Genomic DNA, 26,134 nt, shown 5'->3' with positions numbered 1-26,134 from the left:
ATCCCACTGCTGCTCCTTGTGATCTTGGGCAACTCACTTAACCCTCCATTGCCTGAGGTACAAACTTAGATTGTGAGCCCTCCTGGGACAGAGAAATATCCAGTGTACCTGAATGTACCTCACCTTGAGCTATACTGAAAAGGGAGTGAGCAAAATCTAAATAAATAAATAAATGCTATCCTGATTTAGCAGTGCAAACACTGGGGCGGAAAGTGCAACATCCAAAGCAAGTAACACTTGCAGGAGCGTTCAGGCTACACTCCTCAATCAAAGGCAAACAGTGACACTCCTTCTCCCTCCCCAAAACCTAACACCACAAGTCTGCAGAGTCCGACAGTAATTTTGCACAAATCTTTGAGTGGCAGTTGCCTAAGTTACAGCAGACTCAGAAGTCTAAACAGATGAGCTGAAAAAGATCCCTTCTTAGCACCACAACATGATAAAAGCCCAGAAGAAAGTAATGCCTTCCAGTGGCCTAGTGGTTAGAGCACCGGTCTTACAATCCAGAGGTGGCTGGTTCAAATCCCACTGCTGCTCCTTGTGATCTTGGGCAAGTCACTTAACCCTCCATTGCCTCAGGTACAAACTTAGATTGTGAGCCCCCCAGGGACAGAGAGATATCCAGTGTACCTAAAAGTAACTCACCATGAACTACTACTGAAAAAGGTGTGAGCAAAATCAAAATAAATAAATAGGTTCTATTTATGATGCCTAAAAAATGGAGCAAAAAAATACAACTAGGAATATTCTACAAACTATGCCTAATTTTAGGCACAGATTATAGAATACGCCCAGTGCCCATTTCCAGCAACTATATTTAGTTGTGGCCATTTACACCAACTAAAACCTGGTGTAAATGCTGGTATCTAAATTACGTGTGAAACGGGCATATTCTAACACGCTGCGTGTAAATTAGGAACACCCACAACCCGCCCATGCCCCTTATTTGGTCAAACCCCCTTTTCAGATCTGCATCTTAGAATTTATGCGCATCACTTTATAGAATATGCCTAGAAAGTTGTGCGCATAATTTCTAATTAAAGCCAATTAGAGGTAATAATTGTTTGCTAAGTGGCAATTATCAGCGCTGATTGGCTTGTTAAGCCAATTAAGTGCACGCAACTTAGTTCACACTATATAGAATTTGGGGGCTATTACTTATTGCACACTAACTGTAACTTTTGCTCCTTTTTTTTTATTACATTTTCATATTTATACAACTCTAAAATAGAGAAGATTGAAAAAAGAAAAGAAAATCACAATATTACAATAAATCCAAATTATATCATATACAGACATTAAATGAAATAAATTAACAACGCTTTTGTCCATAAAGTTTGGAAATAGTATCCAAGATATAAGAAATTATTATCATCAAATAAATATTTGGGAAAACATAATTTACTGCTTCCCGGCTATTCCTTTCAAGCCTATCTTAACAGTGCACATCTGTTACCCTACTGTTACCACTATTTCTTCTCTGCTTAAACATTCCTCTAATTGTTTGGGCACAAAAAACTGAAATTGTTTAGGCTGGTACAAAATACGACAGATACAAGGAAATTTCAAAATAAAACTCGCTCCAAGAGCCAAGGTCCTGGCTCGAAGAGCCTGGAAAGCCCTGCGCCTTTTCTGAGTTTCTCTAGATAAGTCAGGATAAATTCTAACTTTTGAACCCAAAAACTGAGAGTCCAAATGTCTAAAGGAAAGTTTTTAAACAGCATCTCTGTCCATTTCAAGCGCAAATGTGACCACCACTGTGGTTCTCTGAGTAATGATTTCCAACGATGATTCCAAGAATGCTGTCAAGTTCATAGCTTCTCCTACTTGTGCTTGTGAAATTTCTCCATCTTTCTTTTTGTTAACTTGCAAATATTGTGCACGTACAATAGGAGGGAGTGATTCACTTGACATTCCCAATATTTCAGTTAAGTATTTTTTAACCATATCTATTGGAGATATCAATGGGGATCTTGGGAAATTAGTTAAACTCAAGTTCAGTTTCCTTACTTGATTTTCCAAATACTCTAGGCGCCGGAAAGTATAATTCTGGTCTCTTGTTGTAACTTGTCCCATTGTTTCCAATATTTGCACTTTCTCTTCCAATTGATTTATTTAAGAAGAACTTTGGGTAGCCATTTGAGCTTATAATGCCTCTGATAACATTTTTATATGCTCCTCATTTTTCCCAACTGATTTTAAAAGAAAAGTATGTAGTGTATATGTAAGGTCCCAGAGTGACTCTAAGGTCACTACGGCCGGCTTTTCCACTTTACCCGAACTAGAGCCAGGAGTAGGGGTGCTAAGGATTTGGTTCAGAGTACTCACAGTTTGTAGTATTAATATAGAGGAAATGTGACTTCCTGAGGCCACAGCACCTTGCAACTCCACCGGTGTAGGCTGGCTCCCTCCCTGAAAAACATCAGTCCCTTGTGGGCTCAGTGTTTCAGGCCCAGCCTCCACTCCTCTTCCTCCTGGCTGCGGGGGGCCACACGCTGGACGGGGCTCAGGGAAACCCCCGTCGACACTGCTGTCCAACGCCGTCGCGTCAGCTCCGATAGTAGGAGAGGAAGTCTGCCTGGGAACGGTCGAGACGCCGAACTGCTCCAGAGTTGCTTGCCGTCGAGGATCAGACCCAGTGCTGAGAGCGGGAGCCTCTCGCACTTTACCTCTCCGTTTCCCCATTTTCACAGGGCTCAGGAGAACCTCGCAGTCCGGACCTGGAGAGAACCTCAGCGTTCATCCCTAGCGGTAAGCCTCTACGTGGCCATCTTGCAAATTTAACTTTTGCTTTTACCGTGGAACCACTGATTGTCTCCAAAATAGAAAGCACTAAGGGCCTTATTCTATAAAGGTTATGCTCTTAAATTTACGCTCCTAAAATTTATGAATATAATTTATGCTCCTAAATTACGAGCATACTCAATGCTCCAAAATGGATTATGCTCATAAATTAGGAGCGTAAATTTAGGAGCATAACCTTTGTAGAGTAAGGGCCTAAATGCCTTTGTGCTGACAAAAAGTGTATATACGCAAATGAACTTTTCAGGGCAGTAATTGTTGAGGACATGCAGGGCTTTAGTAGTGCACAGCCTTCGCAATTAGCACACTTTTATATCTGCTGTTAAAGCGTGCTAAGTGCAAAAATTTAGCCGCCTCAAACTTAACCGGCTAAGTAAATATTGAGGACTGATCAGTTACATTTATAGCAGCAAAAGACAGGACTGCAATTTATGCAGTCTATCTTTGCCACTAAACTTAGCCAACCAGCGTTTGAATATTCACAGACAGCCAGCTATATTGTGATAATGTGGTAAAGGCGGTTAGTTTAGCAGAGTTTAAAAAAGGTTTGGACAGCTTCCTAAAAGAAAAGTCCATAGACCGTTATTAAATGGACTTGGGGAAAATCCACTATTTCTGGGATAAGCAGTATAAAATGTTTTGTACGTTTTTGGGATCTTGCCGGGTATTTGTGACCTGGATTGGCCACTGTTGGAAACAGGATGCTGGGCTCGATGGACCTTTGGTCTTTCCCAGTATGGCAATACTTATGTACTTATATAGCCCGTTAGCTGCTATGGGCCAGATGCTATATAAGGCGCCTAGAAAATCTGCATGGTAAACATTTCCATCTAAGCGTATTGCAAGGGCGTATCTGTAATGGGGCCACGGGGGCCACGGCCCCAGTAGATTTGGCCCTGGACCCCCCTACCGACGGCCCTCGCAACCCCCCCTCCCGCCGCCAACCTGTCGTCGCCTAACTTTGCTGGCGGGGGACCCCAACCCCTACCAGCCGAAGCCATCTTCCTTCGTTGTTTGATTCTTCTTTCTGAGTCTGACTCTGACGTCCTGCACGTTGTGTATGTGCAGGACGTCAGAGTCAGACTCAGAAAGAAGAAATAATGAAGGAAGACAGCTTCAGCTGGCGGGGGTTGGGGTACCCCGCCAGCAAAGGTAGGCAACAGCGGCAGCCTCTCCCACAACCTTCAAACTTCCCGGCAGCGCCACTGTGCGGCTCATGCCTGACGCTTTGGCGGAGCCTCGCACTTCTTCCCTACCTCCTGTCCCTAGTGATGCGGCGCACGAGTGGCGTCTCGGTCCCGGCACTGTGAGCTGCAGAGCGGGGTATGTATGCAGGGACTCGCCCTCTTTAGGTTTACAGGAGGTTAAGGGAGCCGTTCCCGTCGAGACGGTCGTCGGGCGGGCCACGGAGGTGGTTCTAGCGGCAATGGTGGCGGGGGGGCGGCGCCGGGGGGGGCTAAAATGTGCCCCCTCACCTCGGCTCTGGACCCCCCTACCGGCGAAGTCCAGATACTCCCCTGGCGTATTGTAAGGAATATGAGGAGGAGGAGAGGGAGAATGAAAGCGCAAGGGGGAAGGAGGGGGCTGGAAGAATGGAGGAAAGGGAAAAACTACAACTCCCAACAGCCCCTGAGTAGGACATATCATAGAAACAGGGACTTCCATTCCCAACAGCCCCCAGAGGTTGCTAGGAGAAGGACAAGAGGGGGGAATTGGGAAAACCTGTCACAGAGAACTAGGCTAAGGGAAGATGTTCTGAGCCTACCCCAATCAGGGAGATGAGGAGCAGCTGAGCGGTGGGTGTGGTGAAGAACCCGTAAACTGGCAAGGGGAAGAAAAGGGGGAGGAGGGAAGACAAGAGGGGCCGATGGATACTTCTGCTCTGGCTAAACTGGGAGGCACCCAGGTGAAACAGCAGCTGGCTGCATGGTATGAAGAAGACTTGGTAGAAAAGGGAAAAGGTGGCAAGCCCAGAAGGGGAGTTAAGAGAGCATGTTTACTACTGTTGGGTATTGGGGTGGTGGTCAGGAGGTAGTGCTGGCCAAGTTGGGTGGGACCCTTTTACTCTCCCTGTGGGGATTAAGAGAGAAGGGAGATGGGAAAGGTAGTGCTCTGCTTAAACTGCTTTATATGAACTGCTGGGATTTCTTCTTTGAACCCTTTGAACTACTGTGTTTTGGGAATGGCTTGGCATGAACTGCTTCATATGAACTGCTGGGATTTCTTCTTTGAACCCTTTGAACTGCTGTGTTTTGGGAATTGCTTGGCATAAACTGCTTTATATGAACTGATGGGGTGCTTGAACTATTTTCTTTAGGTTAACTACTGTATTTTGGGAATCATTCCTTTTTGGAGTGCGGGGTTTTGGACATTGGGGACCAAGCCGCTTGGACAGCAGAGTCAGTACCTTATTTACTCGGTGGATTACCATACTGTTACCTGGAGGATTATCTTATACGTTTTGTGCCTATAAGACGCACCAAAAGTTCAGCACAGTTTATAGAATAATGTGTAAGTGGAGAGGTCATGCGTAAATTTAATGGCTGCCATTTGCACCAATGAAAACAAGCGCAGCACCCATATTCTATAATTACACATGTAATTCAAAACCAATCCCTTGATCAACCCCAAAACGCCCACTTCCCTTCCATGCCCCCTTTTTCGGGGATGTGTAAATTTTAGGCTCGGATCTTGCGTCTAAATTTATGCATTAGTCCCAATTAAATCTAATTAGTGCCAATAATTGCTTGTTGAAAACGCCAATTATTGGCACTAATTGGCTTGTTATTCTATTAATTTGCACATATAAATCGGGGGCATGCCTAAATTTGCACACACAAGTTTTGGCGACTTTTATATAGAATCAGGAGCTATAAGTCCCTTTGACAATTGGCTGGTAGTTACCAGCAGTCACCATATTTATATGCATATTCAGCAGCAGCACCTACTATGTAGCGGCAAAGAATATATACATTTTTCAAATGCTGCAGTCAGCATTTTAATACAGTGGTCAGCGTGGCTGTAAATGGACCCCATACAGATCAAGGGTTGTTTTTGGCAAATTGTTCTTGAGATGCAACAGTAGTACATTTAAATAATAATACAGATCATGTAGTTATATTTATTTATTTATTTGCTGCATTTGTATCCCACATTTCCCCACCCCTTTGCAGGCTCAATGTGGCTTACATTATGCCGCAATGGCGATCGCCATTATCGGAATGAGAAATACAGAGAATTATTGTGTTTAAGGTACAAAAAATGTTGTAGAAATTAGAAATGAGTAGATATACATTCATTTCAGATATATGAGAACAAGGATAAAGTATAACATTCAATGATATAAATGAGATTAAAGTAAACAAATAAAAAAAAGAGTTCAATGTTAGCTTGCTCTGGTAAAGCTGTGATGATAGTTCATTGAGACGGGTCCAAATGATAGGTCTCTTTGAACAGGTTAGTCTTTGACAACATATATCAAAAATAACCAAAAGAGAAACAAAACTTTAGAATCAATCTTTCACATATCCATGAGACTCACTAGCTGTTCACCGGTATCATTATAATCACTTTTCAAAGTTCTCCATTCTAACTGCACAACTTAACTCCACATAGCATGCAAAAAGTAATCTGTGAATGCAAGCCAAACTTAGCAACCTCACAAAATGAACACACTAGTCAGTGAAATGCACATAAAAACTAAAACACAGACAAATTTGTTTTATAAAAGTAACCGCTGTCAAATAACTTGGTTTATTTATCCCCCTGCTTAAATGCATGGTCCACCAAATCAGCCTAATACCTTTTGTAGAATGACTCGAAGAAAGAGTTAATATTGAAAATTACACATCTAACTCACCCAGACCTTAATTTTTACTTTATCATCAAGACCTCTATTCTGTGAGACTCCTGAGCTCTTCAATGGACATGCGCCCAACATATTTGTCCTGTGGTATGTTTTTATTTATGCTGTAAAAGTGCAAAATAAAGAAATTCAAGGAGTATTGAGCTGTGCCACATGTAGACTTACTCTTCTGTGATATTGTTGGGTTGTGTTTTTCTTTGCATGCAGTCAAATTCTGCAGCATAGTGAACCCCCACACCACAAACAAGCCAGCAGAAGCAGCAGCAGCAGTAGAGGAAGGCAGGGATGCCACACAAGCTGCAAACGGAGATGTTCTCACCTCTTGGAGGTCTCGCCCTCAGACTGCTGCAACAGCCGGCCTGAGCCCTGGTAAAAGCTTTTCAGGAAAGAGGGGGCAGAAAAGGATGAGGGGAGACTGGAGGGTGCCAACTCGCTCTCGTGGCGAACGCGTCTGGCAATTGGAACTGGGCTGAGGGAGGGCGACAACAGAAAACATAGCACATTTTGTCAGGCATGGGAGAAACAACCTTAACATGCGCAATTCACGCTGACATTAAAAAAAAACAAAACCTTGGGACTGGGAGAAAAAAAAAAACCACACAGTTCCTATTGCAAACAGTGCTAAGGAAAGACATTCTCTCTGAGGCAAAGCATGAAAAAGCATGAACTTTCATAGCTGTTTTGACTGGAAGGAGGGGGTAGGGGGTGGTCATTAAGAAACCAGTGTGTCTTAAAATAGAAACAGCAAGAAACTTCCTGCCACTGTTAGAATGAGATCATGACGGGAAGAAAAGATATTAAGTCCATGGGTTAAGTGAGACAATCGAATATAAATGATTTTCATATTAAAGAAGAAAAACAAAAGCACAACAATTTCTATAAAACAAATACTAAAATTTCATTCAACCTGGCTTTTTATCATCTCTGTACTAAATGATGTGGCTTCCTATATTTTTTTCCATTCCATTCCATCTATTCACTTCCAATTATAAACCCCAGAGAAAGGACATAGAAGTGTACTTCATCAGGGGGATTTGGATGAAACACTCGTAGGAGCTAGTAACACAGATTATAACTTTAGAAAGATTTTCTACATAGAAAAACCCGCTATATACAAATAAAAAAGGTGGTAAACTCTGATGCCTGCAGACTTATGGGACATCACTCCGGAAATTTAGCTCAGTTGTTGCAGTCACTGTCAGCAGCTAATACATGGAAAAGCTATAATGTGGGATGGAGGCATTTCCAATTTTTCCTGAGTGAAGCCAGTCTTTCTGTATCTGGCTCATTCTCTTTGGATTGCATTCTCAGTTTTCTACAGTTTGCGTCAGCTCGACTTTGGTCTGTGAATGTTGTTGAGGCAGCATTGGCTAGTATTAGTCTTCTGTCTCGCTTGATGGGCTGGGGGTACCTTTCGGTACATTTTCTGATGAAAAAACTGCATCAGGGTTATCATAGGGCAGTGGGTCTGTCTCAATGTCGGGCCAAGCGCCTTCCTTTATTACAGGACCACCTTGTTCAGATATATGTCTGTCTGCTTATGAAGTGCTGCTGTTTCGGACTGCTTATGCTTTCGCCTTTTATGGAGTGTTCCGGATCAGTGAATTGGTAGAGCTCACAAGGGTACGGCTGGTGACAGGGGTTTAATAGGGGCTGATGTGCAGCTTACAGCCAGGCACGTGTATTTGCTGGTTCTAGAATGATAAACTGGGGAAAGGCTCCTGGGTGGTTTTATGTAGAATAAGGGTTTAGTGACCTGTCCTTGGGATTGTGTGCAGAAGCTTACATCAGTGTGGCCAGCCTTGTCATTGTTTTGGTTGGCTCATGTTTTCAGTTTGCAGCAGTGTTGAAACGGTGTGTGTTGCAAATGGGGTTGGACCCTCACAGTTTTTGCACACATTATTTTCGGAAATGTGCCATCAGAACAGCTTTTGCATTGGGGACTTCCACTCAGGTGATTCAATCCTTGGGCAGATGGAAGTCCAATTGCTTTAAGGGATATAGTCATGCTGCTGTTACCCCTGTGTGATATATTTTCAATGCTTTCTCTTTAACTTTATTTCGTTTCTGTTTCTATTGCAGGGCTGCTGCTTTCTGAGATTGTGGTCTGGGTGTGTACTCTTTTGTGTTTTGTGCTCAGAAGATTGCTGAAGAATCCCACTGGGATCCTAACCTGTATCTGGCTCGAATGGGAGTCTGGATTCACTGGTTAGGTTTGCGGAGTATGTGCTGGGAGCAGTTATCTTCCTTACTGCAAGCTGTTATATTATGCCAATTCTTGTATTCTGCCTATACCTAATTCAGTTTAAGGACATATTACAGTAATCAAGAGCTACAAATAATTAAAACAAACTAATAACATATACAAAGAAATGGATAAACCCGCCTTGCAGAAAAAAAGAGCTTTTAAATGTTTTCTCAATTGAAGATAATCAGTACAAGACCTCAAAAACAATGGAAGCTGGTTCCATTGGAGGCTGGTTCTAATGGAAGCTGGTTCCATTGGAGGCCAGCTCCAATGTACAAGAATTTAAATTCAATTAAACATCTCACATTATCTATTCAATAACCGAATAGATAATGTGAGATGTTTAATTATTTTAAATTCTTGTACATTGGAAATCTTAAATGAAAAGGTTACGAGTATTGTATCTAGTACAGGATCCTTGTAACAAGGATATTAGATTCAACATATAGTCAGGAATTTCCCCAGTAAGAATTTTAAAGGTGGTAATAACTAATTTAAACTGAATTCTCTCAGCAACAGGTAACCAATGAAGTTTGGAGTAACAAGACAGAAGTGACTGCTCTTATTGTGATTCATTTGGGAGGGAATGATCTTTGCTACATAAAGGGTATTCAGCATATTCGACTTATGAAAAGGGCTTTGTTGATTTCTCATTGTTCTTTTCCTATGCCATGGTTGATTTGGTCCCAGGTGATTCCTTGCCTGGTTTGGAAGGATGCCAAGGATGTGAGAGCCATTGACAAACTTCGTAAAAGGGTAAATGCGGAACTTTCACATTTTGTTTCAAATGATTTTGTATCATCCTTTGTTAACTACAGACTGTCCTAGTTATTTTAGAGTTCACTGGGTGCACTTTTCAGACATTGGGCTGGACATCTTTTTGTCTGATTTACAAGACATTTTGGAGGCATATGTGCAACCTTGACAGCCTGGGCTTTATTTTTGGAGGAAGCGGTGAAAAGCATCACTGTCACCCCTAGTGGTCTGAAGGTGGGAGACATACCATAGGTTCACTGGAGATTTTACTGACAAGACACCAAGGCCCAGATGCAGTAAACCTTAACGACCCTTTAAGGAAGAAATTTTCAACCGTAGCATGCATTAAAGGCCATTTTCCGACGACGCTAGCAGCTAACAAAAACGGAATGCAAACGAGTACAGTAACTACCATTGAAATGTGGACAATTCGGGATGCACTAACCATACCGATGATTGCACCGAATCATTTACCGTGATAAATTTAACATGAGATCAGAGCTGTCGTTAAGGCCTGCGCTGTCATCTCCCCACTTCCCCCTGCAGCACAAAAATCCAAGCTGGCATGTTTTAAAACAAAAGTGAGATAAAAGACACAAACACGTGGCTCCCCGCTTCCCTCTGCATAAAATACAAAATGAAAACATAATCAAAAAAGGATCGGGAGGGGGCAAAGGCACTCGTCAGGAGCGTCCTGTATGGACGGCCTTGCCCCCCCCCCCCCCCCCCCCCGCCCGAGGTCGCTGCTGCTCCCCGCTTCCCCCTGTATTAAATAAAAAATCAAAACAAAAATCAAAAGTTTAGCAGCCTTGGCCCCCCTCCCTTCCTCTCTCTCTCCTTCTCCTTCTCCCACAGCTACGCCTCCCGCCATCCTCCGCCCCGTGCCCCGCCCCCCCTGAGGTCGCCGCCGCTGCTCCCCCCTCCACCATAACCCCTCTCCGCCTTACCGGGCCCGCGCAGTGCCTCTCACCTCTGTGTGAAGGCGCTGCATGGGCAAGAAGACCATCTGATCACCACGAGTCTTCTTCAGGACGTCTCTCCTTCTTCCCTGAGCTGGGCCCACCCCCGTCTGATGTAAGTAACCCTAGGTAGCAACAGGTGGATTGTATTTAGCTCGTTAGACCAAATTCGGAAGAGAACAACATGTTGACCTGTGTTTTAAGATTTACTACTGATGCCACCAGGGTTACCAGGATAATTAGGAACCACTGGAGCATCTTACAAACTTTACCAGCTTTTTCGGATATTCAAGTCCGTTTTGCCTACAGCCGTTCTAGAAATTTGAAAGAGCTGCTTTGTCCCTCTATCTTACCTGCTCAGATTGAAGATGTACAGATGTGGAATGGACACAAAAAAATGTAATAACTGTAATATGTGCCCCATTATGCAGGAACTGAGGAGTTTTAAACATCCACAAACAGCTCAAGAATTTTCATTGAAGGTGAACACTGACTGTAGATCCAGCTATGTTGTATACTGTATTGTCTGTCCATGCGATAAGCTCTATGTGGGACAGACAACCCGCTCTCTATATATCCGTTTGACAGAGCATAAGAGCACCATCACTACTAAAAAGATTACATCACCGTTGACCGGCCATTGCAACTTGTTAGGCCACTCTTTTGATCAGCTAAAATGTTTTGTGCTGCAACACATTAAGATCTCCCAGAATCGAATTGGTGACAATAGAAAACACTGGCTTTTGCAGAATGAGCAGCGATGGATCTTCCGTCTGAACTCGCTAAGCCCAGCGGGTTTAAATGGGAGAATAGAATGGTGCCATTTTTTTCTGAGGACAAGACAGTCTGATGAAATGAACTTTTCTAAATTAGAAGAGTTTTTCTATGATATCATATTCTGAGGTTCCCAATGGAAAATTGTGGTGATGTCATGATGCACACCCCCGTATTCCCCTGTTTTGATTGGCCAGACTCTAGCACGGCATCTGACGTAGCCGTCTATAAAGGACGACCATTTTCTGCTTAGTTTTGTCCTTTGAATGTTTATGCAGTGCGGAGGTGAGATGACAATGTATTGTTATTTTAGATTCCGATAATATAAACAGATAATGATCTATTTTCTCTGCTCCCTAGATTGTACACAGACCACAGAACCCTGAGGCAGGTCTTCGAAACGGCAGCCATCGTTGGTTGTGGTCAGAGTGTAATAAGGACCTGCACGCTAGAACACCTGAAAAAGCTAAGTACTATTGGGTGTGGATTAAATGTACTAAGCGGTTCAGTAAAAATTTAGAAAATATAAAAAAAATGAAAAAATAAGAACGAACTGAATACTTTCAAGGAGGTTTTATGGCCGATGATGATGAAGTCCAGCCCCCGAAGCTTTAAGTAACGCTGGGGGCTTCTCAAGGCCTTTCCTCCGTAAGCAGTTTTTACTGTTTCAGTTAATATTTTGGCAGACAGACATTTTTGATGCCTTTTCTCATATTATCTCCTCACTTTTCTAGATAGATGTGTCAATGATTAAGGAGATTACCTCTTTTTTGAATTTATAGTTTGGGACCTATATATATATATATATATATATACACATATATAAATATAAATACATTAATGCGCACACTGTTTCAAAAATAAAACTATACAAAGCTTGTTTTCTGCATAACTATCTAATTTCAATAAGATTTAGATTATATCATCCTGAATAAATTTGCAATAAGCCTACACTCACACCGGCTACCTCACCTAAATGACAACGCTACCACTTAAGGATTATTGTTATGACATGTGCAGATGCCATTGTGCTTTAAATATAAACATGTTTTTCAGTCAGGAGGATCTGATCTTTTTTAAAAATTTGTATCTGGAGAAAGGTTATAGTTCTCCCAGACTGGTGTAAGAGCTTTCAGAAAAGAGGTGGAAGAGGATAAGCGAAGAATATGTTTTGAAGAAATTGCAAGAAACAAGCTCAACTGATTGCCACTCAGGAAGCAGCAGGGCCTGATCAGTTCACACTGAAGAAAACATTGTGACAGTTGAACAATCAGGTAGTAAAGTGACGTCATTTAGGTGAGGTGGCCGGCATGATTGTAGGTTTATTACAAATTTATTCAGAATGGTATATCGAAACTTGTTTAAGGACTATTGAAATTAGTCAAGTTTTGACAGAGATGTGCAGAAAACAAGCTTTATGATTTTTCTTTTTGTCAGTGGTAATTTTAGATGGGAAGGTATACGTGCGCTTTCCCTTTCTACAAGCGCCACTCTTCAGTTGTATACCACTGCATCCACTTAAGCAGTCAGTTCTAAAATGAATTCCACAGTAACACAGTAAATGGCGGTAGTGGCCAGTTCAAATCCCACTGCTGCTCCTTGTGATCTTGGGCAAGTCACTTAACCCTCCATTGCCTCAGGTACAAACTTAGATTGTGAGCCCTCCTGGGACAGAGAAATATCCAGAGTACCTGAATATAACTCACCTTGACCTACTACTGAAAAAGGTGTGAGCAAAATCTAAATAAATAAATAAATAAACTGTCCCTCCTGCATACCTTGAAAATAGCAGATCTTCACCTGCAGTGAGCAGCAACTGATACATACTGCTCAAACCAGCCCCACAGCCTTCCCTCTGATATATTTCCGCCTATGCGGAAACAGGAAGTTGCATCAGAGGGAAGGCTGTAGGGTCAACATGAGCAGTGTGTATTAGTTGCTGCTCGCTGCCGGTGAAAAGCTGCTATTTAAAAGGTATGAAGGGGATGGGGGGATGTTTGAGAGACCATATGGCATGCAGGCGAGTGAGGGAGAGACCAAATCACTTGTGGGACAAGGCGGAGTTCTTCTGCCCACCCATCTTCGGCCCAGGTCCACCCAAAATTGGGTGTCTGGCTACACCCCAGAATGGCGGCAGACAAAGACCAAAATGGCCTATCCAATCTATCTAGTAAGAGGGGTTGGGTTGTAACTGCAGCTCTGTGCAGGTCACCCATTATGCATTTTTGGAAGTACAGGACAATAACTTTACTAAGGTTTTGGGCTAAACCCCTGCTCTGTGCAGGTTCTGCCTGGCTGATGTCTAAAGTTTAGGGATAGTCCTGTTCCATTCTGAAAGGCAATGTTGCCTGTTGCAATAATAAGACAAAAAAGAATAATACAGAGAAAACATGTGAGAGGACAAACTCTTAATAAAGGCAGCCAGTAAACACGGTCCTTATTTTCAAAATAAATGTTCTCAGGTTCCACATCCTTTTTTAGGTAAGATCTACATAAAACAGTGCTGACATTGCTTGTGTGGGACATGCTGTGACTCACCTGCTCTGTGGCACATCAGTAGCCAGGGAGTTCTGTCTCAGAAGGGGAGACCTTATATTCTGCGGCCTGGCATCTGGAACAGTTACCCTTCTCTTGGTACTGGAGGGAGGATGGCTGAAAGTGTGAGCCCGTCTCCTGAACTGGGGAGAATCCTGATCTTCCTCTGGGAAGGGCTGCCAGGAAGACACCGGGGAAGCTGGCGGCGACCCAGGAGGGGAGTCTCCTGGGGAATAGTCCTGCAAAGGCACCACAGAGAATAGTGAGGCCTTTCCTCCTTAAGGCAGCTGCTGACATAACCAGAACGAATCCCCTGGCTTATCCAAGCAAAGTACCAAAGCCTTGTCCACACCACTGCTGCAGAGACAAAACAACCTCTTGAGTTCTATTGTATGCTAATTTTCTGTTCCACCACCAACACCCTACATCCTTAGAAAACTCTCAGAAGGAAAAGTACCTTAATTAAAAAAAAAAAAAGGAACAATAAATATACTTGAAAAGATATGCAATGCTGATCAGTTCCTCTGAAGATATTCTGTCTCATAAACACTGAAGTTGCGATATTATGATTAAAGAGAGCGTGCTGTACACAGCTGCTTCAGGAGAACCGAGAATAACAGTAGCTCATGACCAAAGCTATTTTTTCATGGGTTTCCTCTACAAAGCTGCAACAAATTTCCTGTGTTGTCACCAAATATCTAGAAAAAGGCCTCTCACTGGACAGCCTAAATAATCAGCTCCGAGAAGGGCAGGAAAGCCCCGGCAACGTGCCTATCTGTCTCCTGACTAGCTGGACAAATACTTTGTGAGCTCACTTGAAAAGGACTTAAAAACAGGAAACACAGGGACCTGTTGAAAAACTGAATCAAAATTAGTTCTGCAAACTAAGGGGGGAGGGAAGTTAACAACAAAGGTTAGTGTTAAACCATGTTATTTTTCTCTTTACTCTGGTAATTAGTAACTAGGCCTCACTGCAGAAAATGGGACCTGTGCTAAAATAGCATGAGCTAGTGACCCACGTTGATAACTACACCTCTAACAATCTTATTTACTTTACTTTCAAATGTGATGTCCTGTTTTCCACATACATCCCAAAACAGAGTACAGTATAAAATAAAACAGTACAAAATTGATTTACTAAGCCTCCTGCCACAGACACAGTGGGGGTAATTTTACAAGGAGCCACCTAGATAGTAGCAATATGCGTAAATAATGGTATTCAAGTAATTTGGGCACATAAGTGACCACTTACATATGTAAGTAGATTGTAAGCTCTTTTGAGCAGGGACTGTCTTTTACTACTACTACTACTACTTAACATTTCTAAAGCGCTACTAGGGTTACGCAGCGCTGTACAATTTAACATGGAAGGACAGTCCCTGCTCAAGGAGCTTACAATCTCTTCATGTTCAATTGTAAAGCGCTGCATACGACTGGTAGTGCTATAGAAATGATTTATAGTAGTAGTAGTAGTAGTAAGTGACTTCTTACAGAATACTGCCCAATGGAAAACTACGTATCATGTTTTGAAAGCACATACTTTGCCAGTAGGTGTGTTTAAGGGTGGAGCTTGGGCACAGCATGCAAATACATGCGTATATTATACTATTCTATAATTTACACAAATCCCCCAATTCTATATATGGCATTCAAAATTGCACGTACAAATTTGGGTGTGTGCCCAGTGCACAATTTAATTAAACAAGCCAATTAGCACTGATAATTGGGCACTAACAATTATTGGCCCTAATTTACACATACATCTTTGTAGTCTGTATACAATAAAGAAGCGTGTGTAAATTTTTATACACAGACCCAAAAAAGGGGTGTGGCCATGGGAGGGGCATTCCTAGAATTTGAACGCAGTGTTACAGAATTCAGCAATCACTCTCACAATGCCACCGGGACCCTTGCTCCTGCACCGACTCACCTCCTGTTTCTGAGGGAGCGCCAGGGTTGGCTCTGCGGCTTCCCTCGGGACCTCAGCTCAGCTTGCAGCCACGAGGCTTCCTCAGTCTCAGGGTGTCGTCTGGCTGCAGCCGATCTCCCATTCCCTTAGGTGCAAGTGCGTGCTGCAGCCCGTAATTTAAAGGGCCAGCGGTGCAAAACCAGCCTGTATGCCCAGAACTAATGTCACCAGCCAAGGCCTATTTAGTGCAGTGCTGGACTCCCTAGCATTGCCTTTGCAACAGGTTTTCTGGCTTATTTGCCCTGCCTTGCCTAGCTCTGTCTACCTAGCCCTGTCCGCTTTGTGTCTACCCTGTCTTGTTTGCTTTGTCCTGTCTCCAGCTCTTGCCTCTACATTCCTGTCTCCTGTCCTCCAGATCCTGGGCCATCAGGCCTGCCCCAAGGGCTCTTTTCAGAGCCACCTTCAGGTCCTGGTCTGCCAGGCCTACCCCCAAGGGCTCTTTTCAGAGCCACATCCAGTCCTGACAGTTTATACCTATCTCCCTGGGTTCTCTCTGTCTTACCTGTTTGTCCAGCTTACCCCTGGGGTGTCTCGCCTACTGTCTGTCGGAGTCGCTGGATCCCTAACTTGGGCTTCGGTGCCACCCAACTGAGGTCCTAGAGCTCATCAACCTAGAACCGTAAGTATCACCAGGCTTTAGTTGATGTAAATTCTCACACCCAGGATGCCAGTGTTAAATGCTATTCTATAAATGGTGCCCAACTTTGAGTGCCATTTACAGATTAGTTCTCAGTGAACTTTTTTTTTTTGCTAAATATGGGCACCATTTCTAGAATTTAGCGCATTCTGGCTATCATCTAGGTGTGACAGTAAATAGTAAGCAGACCAAAACAGAAAAAGTCAAACCAAAGTTTATTAAAACCACATAAATTCAACTGCCCGACACAGGCTATGTTTCGTCCACATCAGGGCTACATCAGGGACTCTAAAAGTAACACCAAATTACACCACAGCGATTTGACAAACGTAGCCAAGACATGCTGGTTGTGTAGAAGCAGAATCTTATATGCTGACACTGTATTCTATAACATAGGTGCATGACTTGTTTTGCGTGTAAATGCAAGGGGGCATACACATGGGCAGAGCTTGGGCAGAGCTTGGGCCCCACATTTACAGAATACTGTAAGTACCACGCTAAGGTTCTGTATTTAGGCATGCACATTTATGTCTGCTTTTCGCAAGACATAAGTGGGCACTACCTAAATGTAGGCAAGGGCAGCCCGAGGCAAAATGCCACCTGAGGCAGGGACGAGCTGCTGCCCCCCCCCCCCCCCAAGGTCTGGCATCTTCCCCCTTCCTTCCCTCTACCCCCTTCCCCGAATTTACCTTATTTTTCCATTTTCCAAAAGCTGGCGGCAGCAGCAATTCCTATATGCTCCCCTGCTGCCAGCACTGGACTCTTCTCTACTGTGGCCCGCATCTGAGGAAAAAGGAAGTTACGGCAGAGGCAGGCCGCAGTAAAGAGAAGAGGCTGGTGCCAGCGGCAGGGCAGTGTAAGGCAGTGGCGTAGCTATGTGGGGCCACGGGGCCCTGGGCCCCCATAGATTTGGCCCTGGATCCCCCTGCCGACAACCCTCTCGACCCCCCCTCCCACCGCCAACCAGCTGTCACCTACCTTTGCTGGCAGGGGACCCCAACCCCAGCCAGTCGAGGTCCTCTTCTTCCGGCGCAAGGCTTCGTTCTGTTTCTGAGTCTGACGTCCTGCATGTGTCAGACTCAGAAACAGAATGAAGCCTTGCGCTGGAAGAAGAGAACCTCGGCTGGCGGGGGTTGGGGTCCCCCGCCAGCAAAGGTAGGCGACAGCGGCGGCCTGGGAGGGTTGGCGGCGGGAGGGGGAGTCGAGAGGGTCGTCGGCAGGGGGGGTCAATGTTGGTGGTGGTGGCAGCACGGGGCAGGTCGGCAATGGCGGGGGCTAAAATGTGCCCCCTCACCTCGGGTTCTGGGCCCCCCTCCCGCCAAAGTCTGGCTTCGCCCCAGGTGTAAGGGAATCGTTGCTGCCACCGGCTTTTGAAAGATGGAAAAAGAAGGTAAACCTGGGGAAGGGGGTGGAGGAAGGAAGGGGGAGATGCCGCTCCAGGAAGGCCTCAGGTGGCCTAATAATAGGGCCGCCACTGAATGTAGGTACACAAATGTTTACGCTTAAACTTTATAAGGGAATTTGGACACCTAACGTTTGGTGCCATTTATAGAATTGCCCCTTAGGGGTAGATTGTAAGCTCTGTCGAGCAGGGACTGTCTCTTCATGTTCAAGTGTATAGTGCTGCGTACGTCTAGTAGCGCTATAGAAATGATAAGTAGTAGTAGTAGTACTTCTATAAATTGTGCCTAAAAAAACCTGCTTGTGTGCTATTCTATAAACTGCGCCTAAATTCATAGAATAGTGCTTAAGTGCAGGTGGTCGCTCATAAATTAGGCATGTCCATTTGCACCAACATTTATGCAAGGAACCCCCTTATTCTAAAATTTGCGCATAACTGAAATCCATGCCCATGACCCTCACAATTGCGAGCTCCCTTTTCCACGATGCGTGTAAAATTTAGAGGCAGATCACATGCCTAAATTTACACGTGTATATGTTAACTGTTTTCAATTAGCGCCAAAAATTGCTTGTTAAAAACCAATTATTGGCACTAATTGGCTTGTTACAAGCACACATTACCACCTTTTTTGGAGCAGGTCAAAAGGTACTCATATTTTATAGAGACTCCTCACCTCTAAATTCTATATATGGCGCCTTAATTTCTGCGTGGAAATCAAAGCGTTTTCTATAACAATGCGCGTACTTTAACTGGTTAACTAGATAATCACTACTGTTAATTGGATGTTAACAAGCAATTATCTGCACTAACTGGTATTAAGATTTACACACACAACTCATTAAGCATATTCTGTAACGTGGTGCATCTAAATTCTAAGTCGCATAGTTGAAAAGCGGGTATGGCCATAGGCAGGGTGTGGGTGTTTCTAAAATCTGTGCATATTATCTACTATAATAATTTGCACCTCCAATGTTCTGAAGCAGATTCCGTGGCAGACTGCAATGAAGGGTTCGTAACTCTGTAACCATCTCTCTCTGTCCCGCCCTCGCGTCAAAACATGATGACTTCGAGGGCAGAACAGTGAGAGGGAAGGGAACGTTGCAGAGTTGCTAGGCAAAGGAACGAGACATCACCAGCATGAAGGACGTATCAGAGGCTGTTCTGCACATGCATCACTTCACAGGTCTCTCCCGAGCCACCCAGCGATTCTCCTCTCTCCCCTGCCCCCCCAGGGGCACCGATATTATACTGTGCATAACTGTTAGCGGCGTTTATAGAATACGCCTATATTCTGCGCGGATTTTTCAGGTGCCATAGATAGAATCTACTCCTCAGCGCCTCCTATTTAGGAGACACTAAGTGGCCATGCGCTAACTGTGCAATTGTCAGTGCATGGCACTTGCCGTCCACCACCTGCAATATGCTCTCCATTCTTTAACGTATGAATTAGCATGTGCTAATTACAAAGATACTGCAAAAGCAGTTACTGTGTAATAGTAGTTAATGCATGCCAATTCGTCGTTAAGTTCTTAACACTCTTTAGTAAAAGGGCCCCTAAATTTGCTGTTGTGTACTTGAATGCATAAATAGGGATGATACACAGCCAGGTCAATTTTACCTTTATGTTAGCAAAGCACCTGCGGGTCAATATTCAAACGATTTAACCGTCCAGAAATGGTTCCTGGTCGGCTAAACTATTTGTTCGGGGATAACCAGTCATAGGCCTTTCTCAAAACTTGCTATTTTGGGGGCATTCTGGCTGGGGGCAGAGTCAGGTTAAGTGCTAATAATCAGCACTTAATCCGCCAAGGTATCCGCATAAATAGAGTCAGTCCTATCTTTATGCGGTGCCTCATAGCTGGTTAAGTGCTGAATATCACACTTAACCAACTATACTTTAACTGGCTGTGCAAACCTGGAAATTCAATGCCAAAACCCAGACATGAATTTCTGGGCATAACACCAGTGGCAGACAGAATATTAACCCCTTGTTTTCCAATACTCTGTTTTTAAATTTCAACTTGTAATGCCACCATGGGCAAATTTTTTGAAAACTGGTTCTTAGATATTTAAATACATTTAATTAAATAACGTACCAGCATATTTCACTGCCTGCTAGATAATCAATTTAGCACTGATCCTGAGGCAAAGTCAATGAGATCAGGTTAACATTACCGTCAAGCTCGTCTTACGCACCCTGTCTGAAGCAAAGCTATTGCAACGCTCAAAGCTGTCCATGCTGCCCAGTCGCCCCCGCATCTTGTGAGCTCCCTAGTGAAAAAGCACAAAATAATTAAAGTGTTATTTTTGTCAAAAATACACATAATACACTGTCATCTAAACAGGACAGTAGCCTGCTCTGCAGTCACCCTCAAGAGTGGATGGCATTCAATTCATTTCACTTCTTGTATATCACACATTACATTCTAAGGGCGAAACCCAAATTATTTATTTTGCCTTGTGTTATGTTATACAGGGAGCAGCACACAGAGAAAATGTGAAAGGCACACGGAGAATTTCTGGCAAGGCTGAGATCTGGGCTTCTTCTGATGTCTTGCCCAGCAATATCCTGCACCCTCTGCCATGATCTCTCACCTGTGCGTGTTTGTAACTAACAATCCACCTCCAGACCTCTGTGATGCAACACTGGCGAAACTGTGAATATATTTAGAATGCAATAAAAAGTGCAGACTTACATAGTTCTCTGCCTACTTATGTCTTAAGAATAGCTTATAGTACTCTGCTAAAAGTGCTTTCTGTCAAAGTGGTGAGACTGCCCACAGGACAAGATCAAACGTTTGCCATGATTATTTTGTATTAAGTCTAACAAGAATGGCGGAGACAGGTGGCACCCTAGAGAGTAGCCAGTTTATTGGGGCACTTTGCATTTGTCCACATTAAATTTCAATCCCCAGCCTCTGTCACAAGCAGAATATCCAGATGAGAATCAATAATTATATCATGAAGCCATGTGGTTTCATTCCTAATAGAATGTGAGTTCAGCAAACAGATAATTGACTTTTTATTTTCCTATTTAAATCAAATGACACTTAAGAAAGACTTTTTAGCATGGGGGAATGAGATCTTTCTTGAATGTAACTTGTCTTGCACTACTGCTGAAGAGTCATGATATTTAAAGTGAAAAAGATATGTTAAGGAATAATAAATAAAATCTCAGTTGTACTTTTCCCTTCTTTTTAATCTCTCACGTGGATTATAATTAATGTCTCAACTGAAGAATTATGACATCACATTATATTTCAGAGATATATGCCATATAACATCTTTTTAAGAAAGAATATATGAGGTGGAAATTTCAGCTAGCAGTGGGCGGTGGCAAGATTATTATTTTTGGATATGTCTTCAATTATGTTTAAGGCCTTACAATTTATCCAAAATTCTGCTTCCAGACTGTTGACTGGGACATCTAATTTTGATCATATCAGTCCTGTTCTGAGTTCTTTGCTCCCAATTTTCTGGAGAGTGAAATTCAAGGTGCTATGTCTGATGTACAGGGCTATTTTGAGGGGGTACTTGGGGTTACTGAGTACCGGCACCTTTTCCATTGACTACTAAAATTGACCCATGGTCCCCAAGTTTTAATGAAAGAGCTCAGGCTCTACACACCAATTCTGCCTTGTCATAGGTTCTGTGAATGGTTGCAGGGGGCCTGGCTATTGTGGGGTTGGTCCCTTAGTGATCACCTCACCCTTGAAGGGTGTCCTAGCATTTGAGTACCGGCACCTTTTTTGCTAGAAAAAATGCACTGCTGATATAATAATTTTTTTCTGGTGAACTTCCAACTTATTTTCTCTCTTGGATGGGCCTTGCGATCTGAAACTTCCAAAAGACTTCAATTACCTAACTCTCAGGAATATCATTATATTGAAACCCGAAAAAAATGCTTTACGTTAGCTGCAGCATTTCGATGCACTGGTCTACCACTGGAGGTTAGGCATGCAAATGATTTTTGTACTTTTAGAAAAAGCTGTATTATTTAAACACACATTTGACAAACGAACATAAGTACTGATGGTTAAGGAAGCTGACCCAGACACCTAGGCGGTCAGCCGCACAAACGGGCGGCGGCAGCACAGCCCGGCTAGAGAAGGCAGGTACTAGGGGGAGGGAAGGGAAGAGGAGAGGGATGGGCTCAGAAGGGTTTACAGGTAGCTGTAGGCAGGATAAATCAGCAGAAGGGGAGGGGAGGCAGCAAAAGGTTAGAGGGGGAGGGTTGGGATGTATGTAATAGGAAGGGAGGTCCTAGGGCCAGAGAAAGGGAGTGGCCACAGGAGGCAGCAAAAAGGTCGTTGGCAAAGATGCAACTGCCATTTTGAGGGCTGCACCAGCAGGTTCACAAGCTTTCTTTTTCAGCTTTTGCTGATGCTCTCCACCACCCCCTTGTTTTTCTCTCTGGAATTTTTCTCCCTGCTGGGGCTACCTCATTGTGGCTGTAAGAAGGGGTTTGCTCAACTTTGGTTTCTTTTCTCATGTGCTGCTGAGTGCACCGCTTAGACTTCCTGCTTTTCAAAAGCATTAGAGTAAATACAAGATTCCCTTCTGCAAAAACGCAGATTGCCTCTCATCTCAGCACTGCCGTGCTTCTCCACTGTTCGCAGTGATAGCGGCGTTTTTCGTGCCTAGCGCCATTAGAGTGCACTGTGTGGGAGTCACTCCGGAATCCGTGGTGGTGGGTATTACTTAGGGAGAACTGACACTGTTTGTGTTTTTGTTTTGCAGGGTGCTGTACTCGGTCTCTGAGCTGGATCACCACTGGGCCATGCAGGTACGGGTTCAGCCACGATTGGCCAGGTGATGGGCCATCGGGCGGCTGGAGTGTGCACGCAGTGAACAAATTTTCTGTGCTGTGGGTCATTAGGCGGCCGGAGGTTATTTGCTTCAAAGCCGCGAGTTCCCTTGCATTTCCCTCCCCATGGTTTTGTCCCAGCTTTTGGACATGCAGCATCCATGCACTGTAGGGTGCGCTGGAGCAGCTGGGGTGGGGGTAGTTCTGAGAGGGAGTTGCTCGCAGGGGATCTAGCAGATATTTGTATTTCCTTTGTTCTGCAGGGTGCTGTGCTAGGTTTCCTAGCTGGATCGCCTTTTGGACATGCAGGTACGGGTATGGCTAGCGTGCAAGTTGGCACAGCTGACAACATCGGTGACCCACCCTGGCTCTAACTGGCCGTGCATTGGGTCATTAGGCGGGCTAAGGGTGAGTACAGAGGGGAATGATTTGCCATATGCTGGGAAATTGGACAGCCGGCAGGGCGCATGCAGAGTAGGAGCCCGATCACTCCCATGAGCAGACACTTGGGCTGTGCGGTCCAGCCATGAATTTAATAAACTTGGCAGGGATGTGCAGTGATTGAGAAGCAGTATGGCTATGATCCTGCAGCAATTTTTGGATGCCCTTCACGGCAGCAGACTAACTCTGTTATAGATGTCCTCGGGAGGGCCATGCACGGACAGGTTACAGACAGTGTATAGCATGCATGTCATTGGCCGCTCTTGCAGAGCAGGCCCGCATTGGGGTGTCCATGTGGGATGCTGTGTGAGCAAGCACGTGCCCTCCCTCATGGGAAGACGCTGCCATCTTAATGTCCTAAACACAGTACGTGCCGGCAGCCATCTTGTTTGCAGGGTGGCACCATTGGATCCTATATCAAATTTGAATATTCTTATCAAACAGATTGTTTGAATTTCCTGGACATATGGGTGTATAAGGAAGAAGGAGCATTGAGATCCGATGTCTATATAAAACCAACCGACAGTAACTCATTATTGGCTTTTGATAGTATCTTCCAATGCTTGATCTGACCATTCAGAAAAAAAAATGGGGGGGGGAGTATACACTAGCACAGTACTATGCAGTCTATAGACTTATCAGCAGGTGGCAGTATAACACCAGCTCAAGATCCTCTCAATTGCTTCCTATTTATATACGCTTATAAAATGCCTTTCTTTAGTGTCGTTTTTGCAGATACAACAACAGCTGCAGCACAGAGCTCCCGGACAAGGCTGGAGCACGGAAAGCCTCATTTAATGTCTCCTGGGTCCTTATAAGCATCATACTTTACTAGATCTACCTCGACAGAAGCTTCAGGTACAGACTTGTCCATTGCCTACTATATGCATAGGTTGAGGGCAGCTGCTCATTTACCTTCTGGTCAAGCATTCCCTCGGAGCAACGGACTGGCTCATTCTACTTGGGCTTGTGCTCATCATAATGCATTCGCTGCTCCTCAGTATTATCAGATCATGGGTTAAGTTCCAAGAGCGTAAGGGTTTCTGGAGCTGATTTCTTTCAGGCACAGTAGCCCCTGACCATAAGGGCCATGCAAACTCTGATTCTGGGGTATCCCTGCTGAGTTGGCTGGGGCTATGTGCGATTCTGCTGCAGAGCAGGCACCGTGCTTGATCTGAAGGGTTGACAGGCCTGAGCTCGCTATCCCCGTCTAGTGGCTGGGGCAGAGGCCAGGTAATTGACTGCTGGAGCAGATGTTCCTTTTCTGTTCTGGTCCTCCACTGCTGGAGCAGAGGCTCCTTTTCACTTGCAGCAGCATGCCCTTGGTTATGCCTAATGGTGTTGGTGGTGGCAGCAGTCTCAGGATGATGCCTTCCTTCCCTTTGCTAGCCCCAGGACTGCTTCCTGCTGCCTGGTGCCCGTACCAAGGCAGCACAGTATTTATTCCTAGTCCCCCTCCCCCCCCCCTCAATTTAACCAAAAGACCCAGGTTTAAATTTCACTTTTAGGGAATGAATGGAGTGGTCTGTTCTGGTGTCTTTCAAGACCTTGGGGTATGTATATTTTGGCTGGCTTGCTTTGGGATATTCAGCTCTCATAAACTCCTGCTGCAATATGATGTTATAATATTCCCAGTTAACATGTGCCTCTGTGGCGGTCTCAAAAGACACGAGTTGTGGTGTTTAACATTTCCTGGGAAATACCAAGAAATACGTGGTTGTTCTTCAATTGCTAATTATTAAGTTGAAATTTCTTCCCAATTAACAGAGACAGAAGGTTACTGAAACAGAATTACAAGATGCTGGTTAAGTGATGTCTACCCTCCCCCCTTTTTAAAAAATCTTTTATATTACATCTATCTGCTATCTTACATATGCTAACTCTGTTTCTGTATATAAATCATGAGACCTGTTAATCTGAGACTGCAACTCTACTACTACTACTAATCATTTCTATAGCACTATATACTAACATGCTTATTGGCACGGGTAAAAATTATAGATATTAAGGTCATGGTGGAACTTGAGGCACCAAAAGGGGTTGTCCATATACACCTATACGTACTTGATGGGGGATCCACAGGCTGTATTAGTGCTGAGCTATTCATCGTATTTTATGTTGTTGTATTTTACTTTAAAACATTTATCATACAAACCAGGGTATGATATGTTGGAAATACAGTCAGTGGAGGAACTGACCCAGAAGTACACCAAATTGGCAAATGCTATTATAGTAGAATATAAAGGAGAGACCTCAGAGTAAAACTCACCCAAAATGAGACTACACAAAGTGTTAAATGTCTCTAAGGGTGAACAAGCATCTCAATCACTGATCTTCTCCTAAATGTTTTTTGTATATATATTTATAATTTTTATAAATAGCATAAAAATTATATGCTGGTTTGTATGATAAATGTTTTAATATATTTTCTGCCAGAGGTAATTTGGGGACATTTTTAGATTTTTGGTAGTATTTTACTTGGCATATATATTGTTTCCCACTTAGAATGGTTCAGATATAGCGAATTAGAAATGAGGTTTTATTATTATCAGTTTATCTGAAATTTAAGGTCTACTTCAGTCTAAGAACTGGCCGCAGCTAGTTCTACTGGTGGGGAAACCACGGTAAGTGAGGTTTCATTATCCCGGTCTTTGGCGGTGAATCCTAGCCTACTTTTGAGAGAAAAACTTGTAATGCTGTATATTGACGAGAAAAATACTGGAGACATTATCTTTTGAATATGAGAAGTGCTGCCCATAAAAAAATAAATCAGCGTCCAAAAGAGCATAATTCAGCGTCTTACGCAAAGCACACTTTTATCATTTTTATGATTTTTTTGGCACAATACATGTTTGATAGTTTATTTGTAGGAATATTAAAGTCTGATTTTTTTGTAACTATTGAACATTTTTGGAGGTTGGAGGTTTTCAGGATAGCCA

General features: G+C 43.7%; 1 protein-coding gene across 3 annotated transcripts in view; it reads right to left on the bottom strand.

The window, feature by feature from the left end:
- TBC1D4 (TBC1 domain family member 4) overlaps positions 1 to 26,134 on the bottom strand; it is a 271,276-nt gene that overhangs the window by 47,598 nt on the left and 197,544 nt on the right. For 2 of the 3 annotated variants that reach the window (XM_030200605.1, XM_030200607.1), the window contains exons 9-11: positions 20,144 to 20,218; positions 13,943 to 14,178; positions 6,987 to 7,136 (exon numbers count right to left, since the gene is read on the bottom strand). In XM_030200605.1, coding sequence (XP_030056465.1) covers positions 6,987 to 7,136; positions 13,943 to 14,178; positions 20,144 to 20,218 — 461 coding nt within the window. The remainder of the gene's footprint in view (positions 1 to 6,986; positions 7,137 to 13,942; positions 14,179 to 20,143; positions 20,219 to 26,134) is intronic. The other variant, XM_030200606.1, reaches the window with a different exon arrangement.

This window comes from Microcaecilia unicolor, chromosome 4 (genome assembly GCF_901765095.1).
Source record: "Microcaecilia unicolor chromosome 4, aMicUni1.1, whole genome shotgun sequence".
Classification (NCBI taxonomy): Eukaryota; Metazoa; Chordata; class Amphibia; order Gymnophiona; family Siphonopidae; genus Microcaecilia; species Microcaecilia unicolor.
This window is presented reverse-complemented; position numbering and strand designations above follow the sequence as displayed.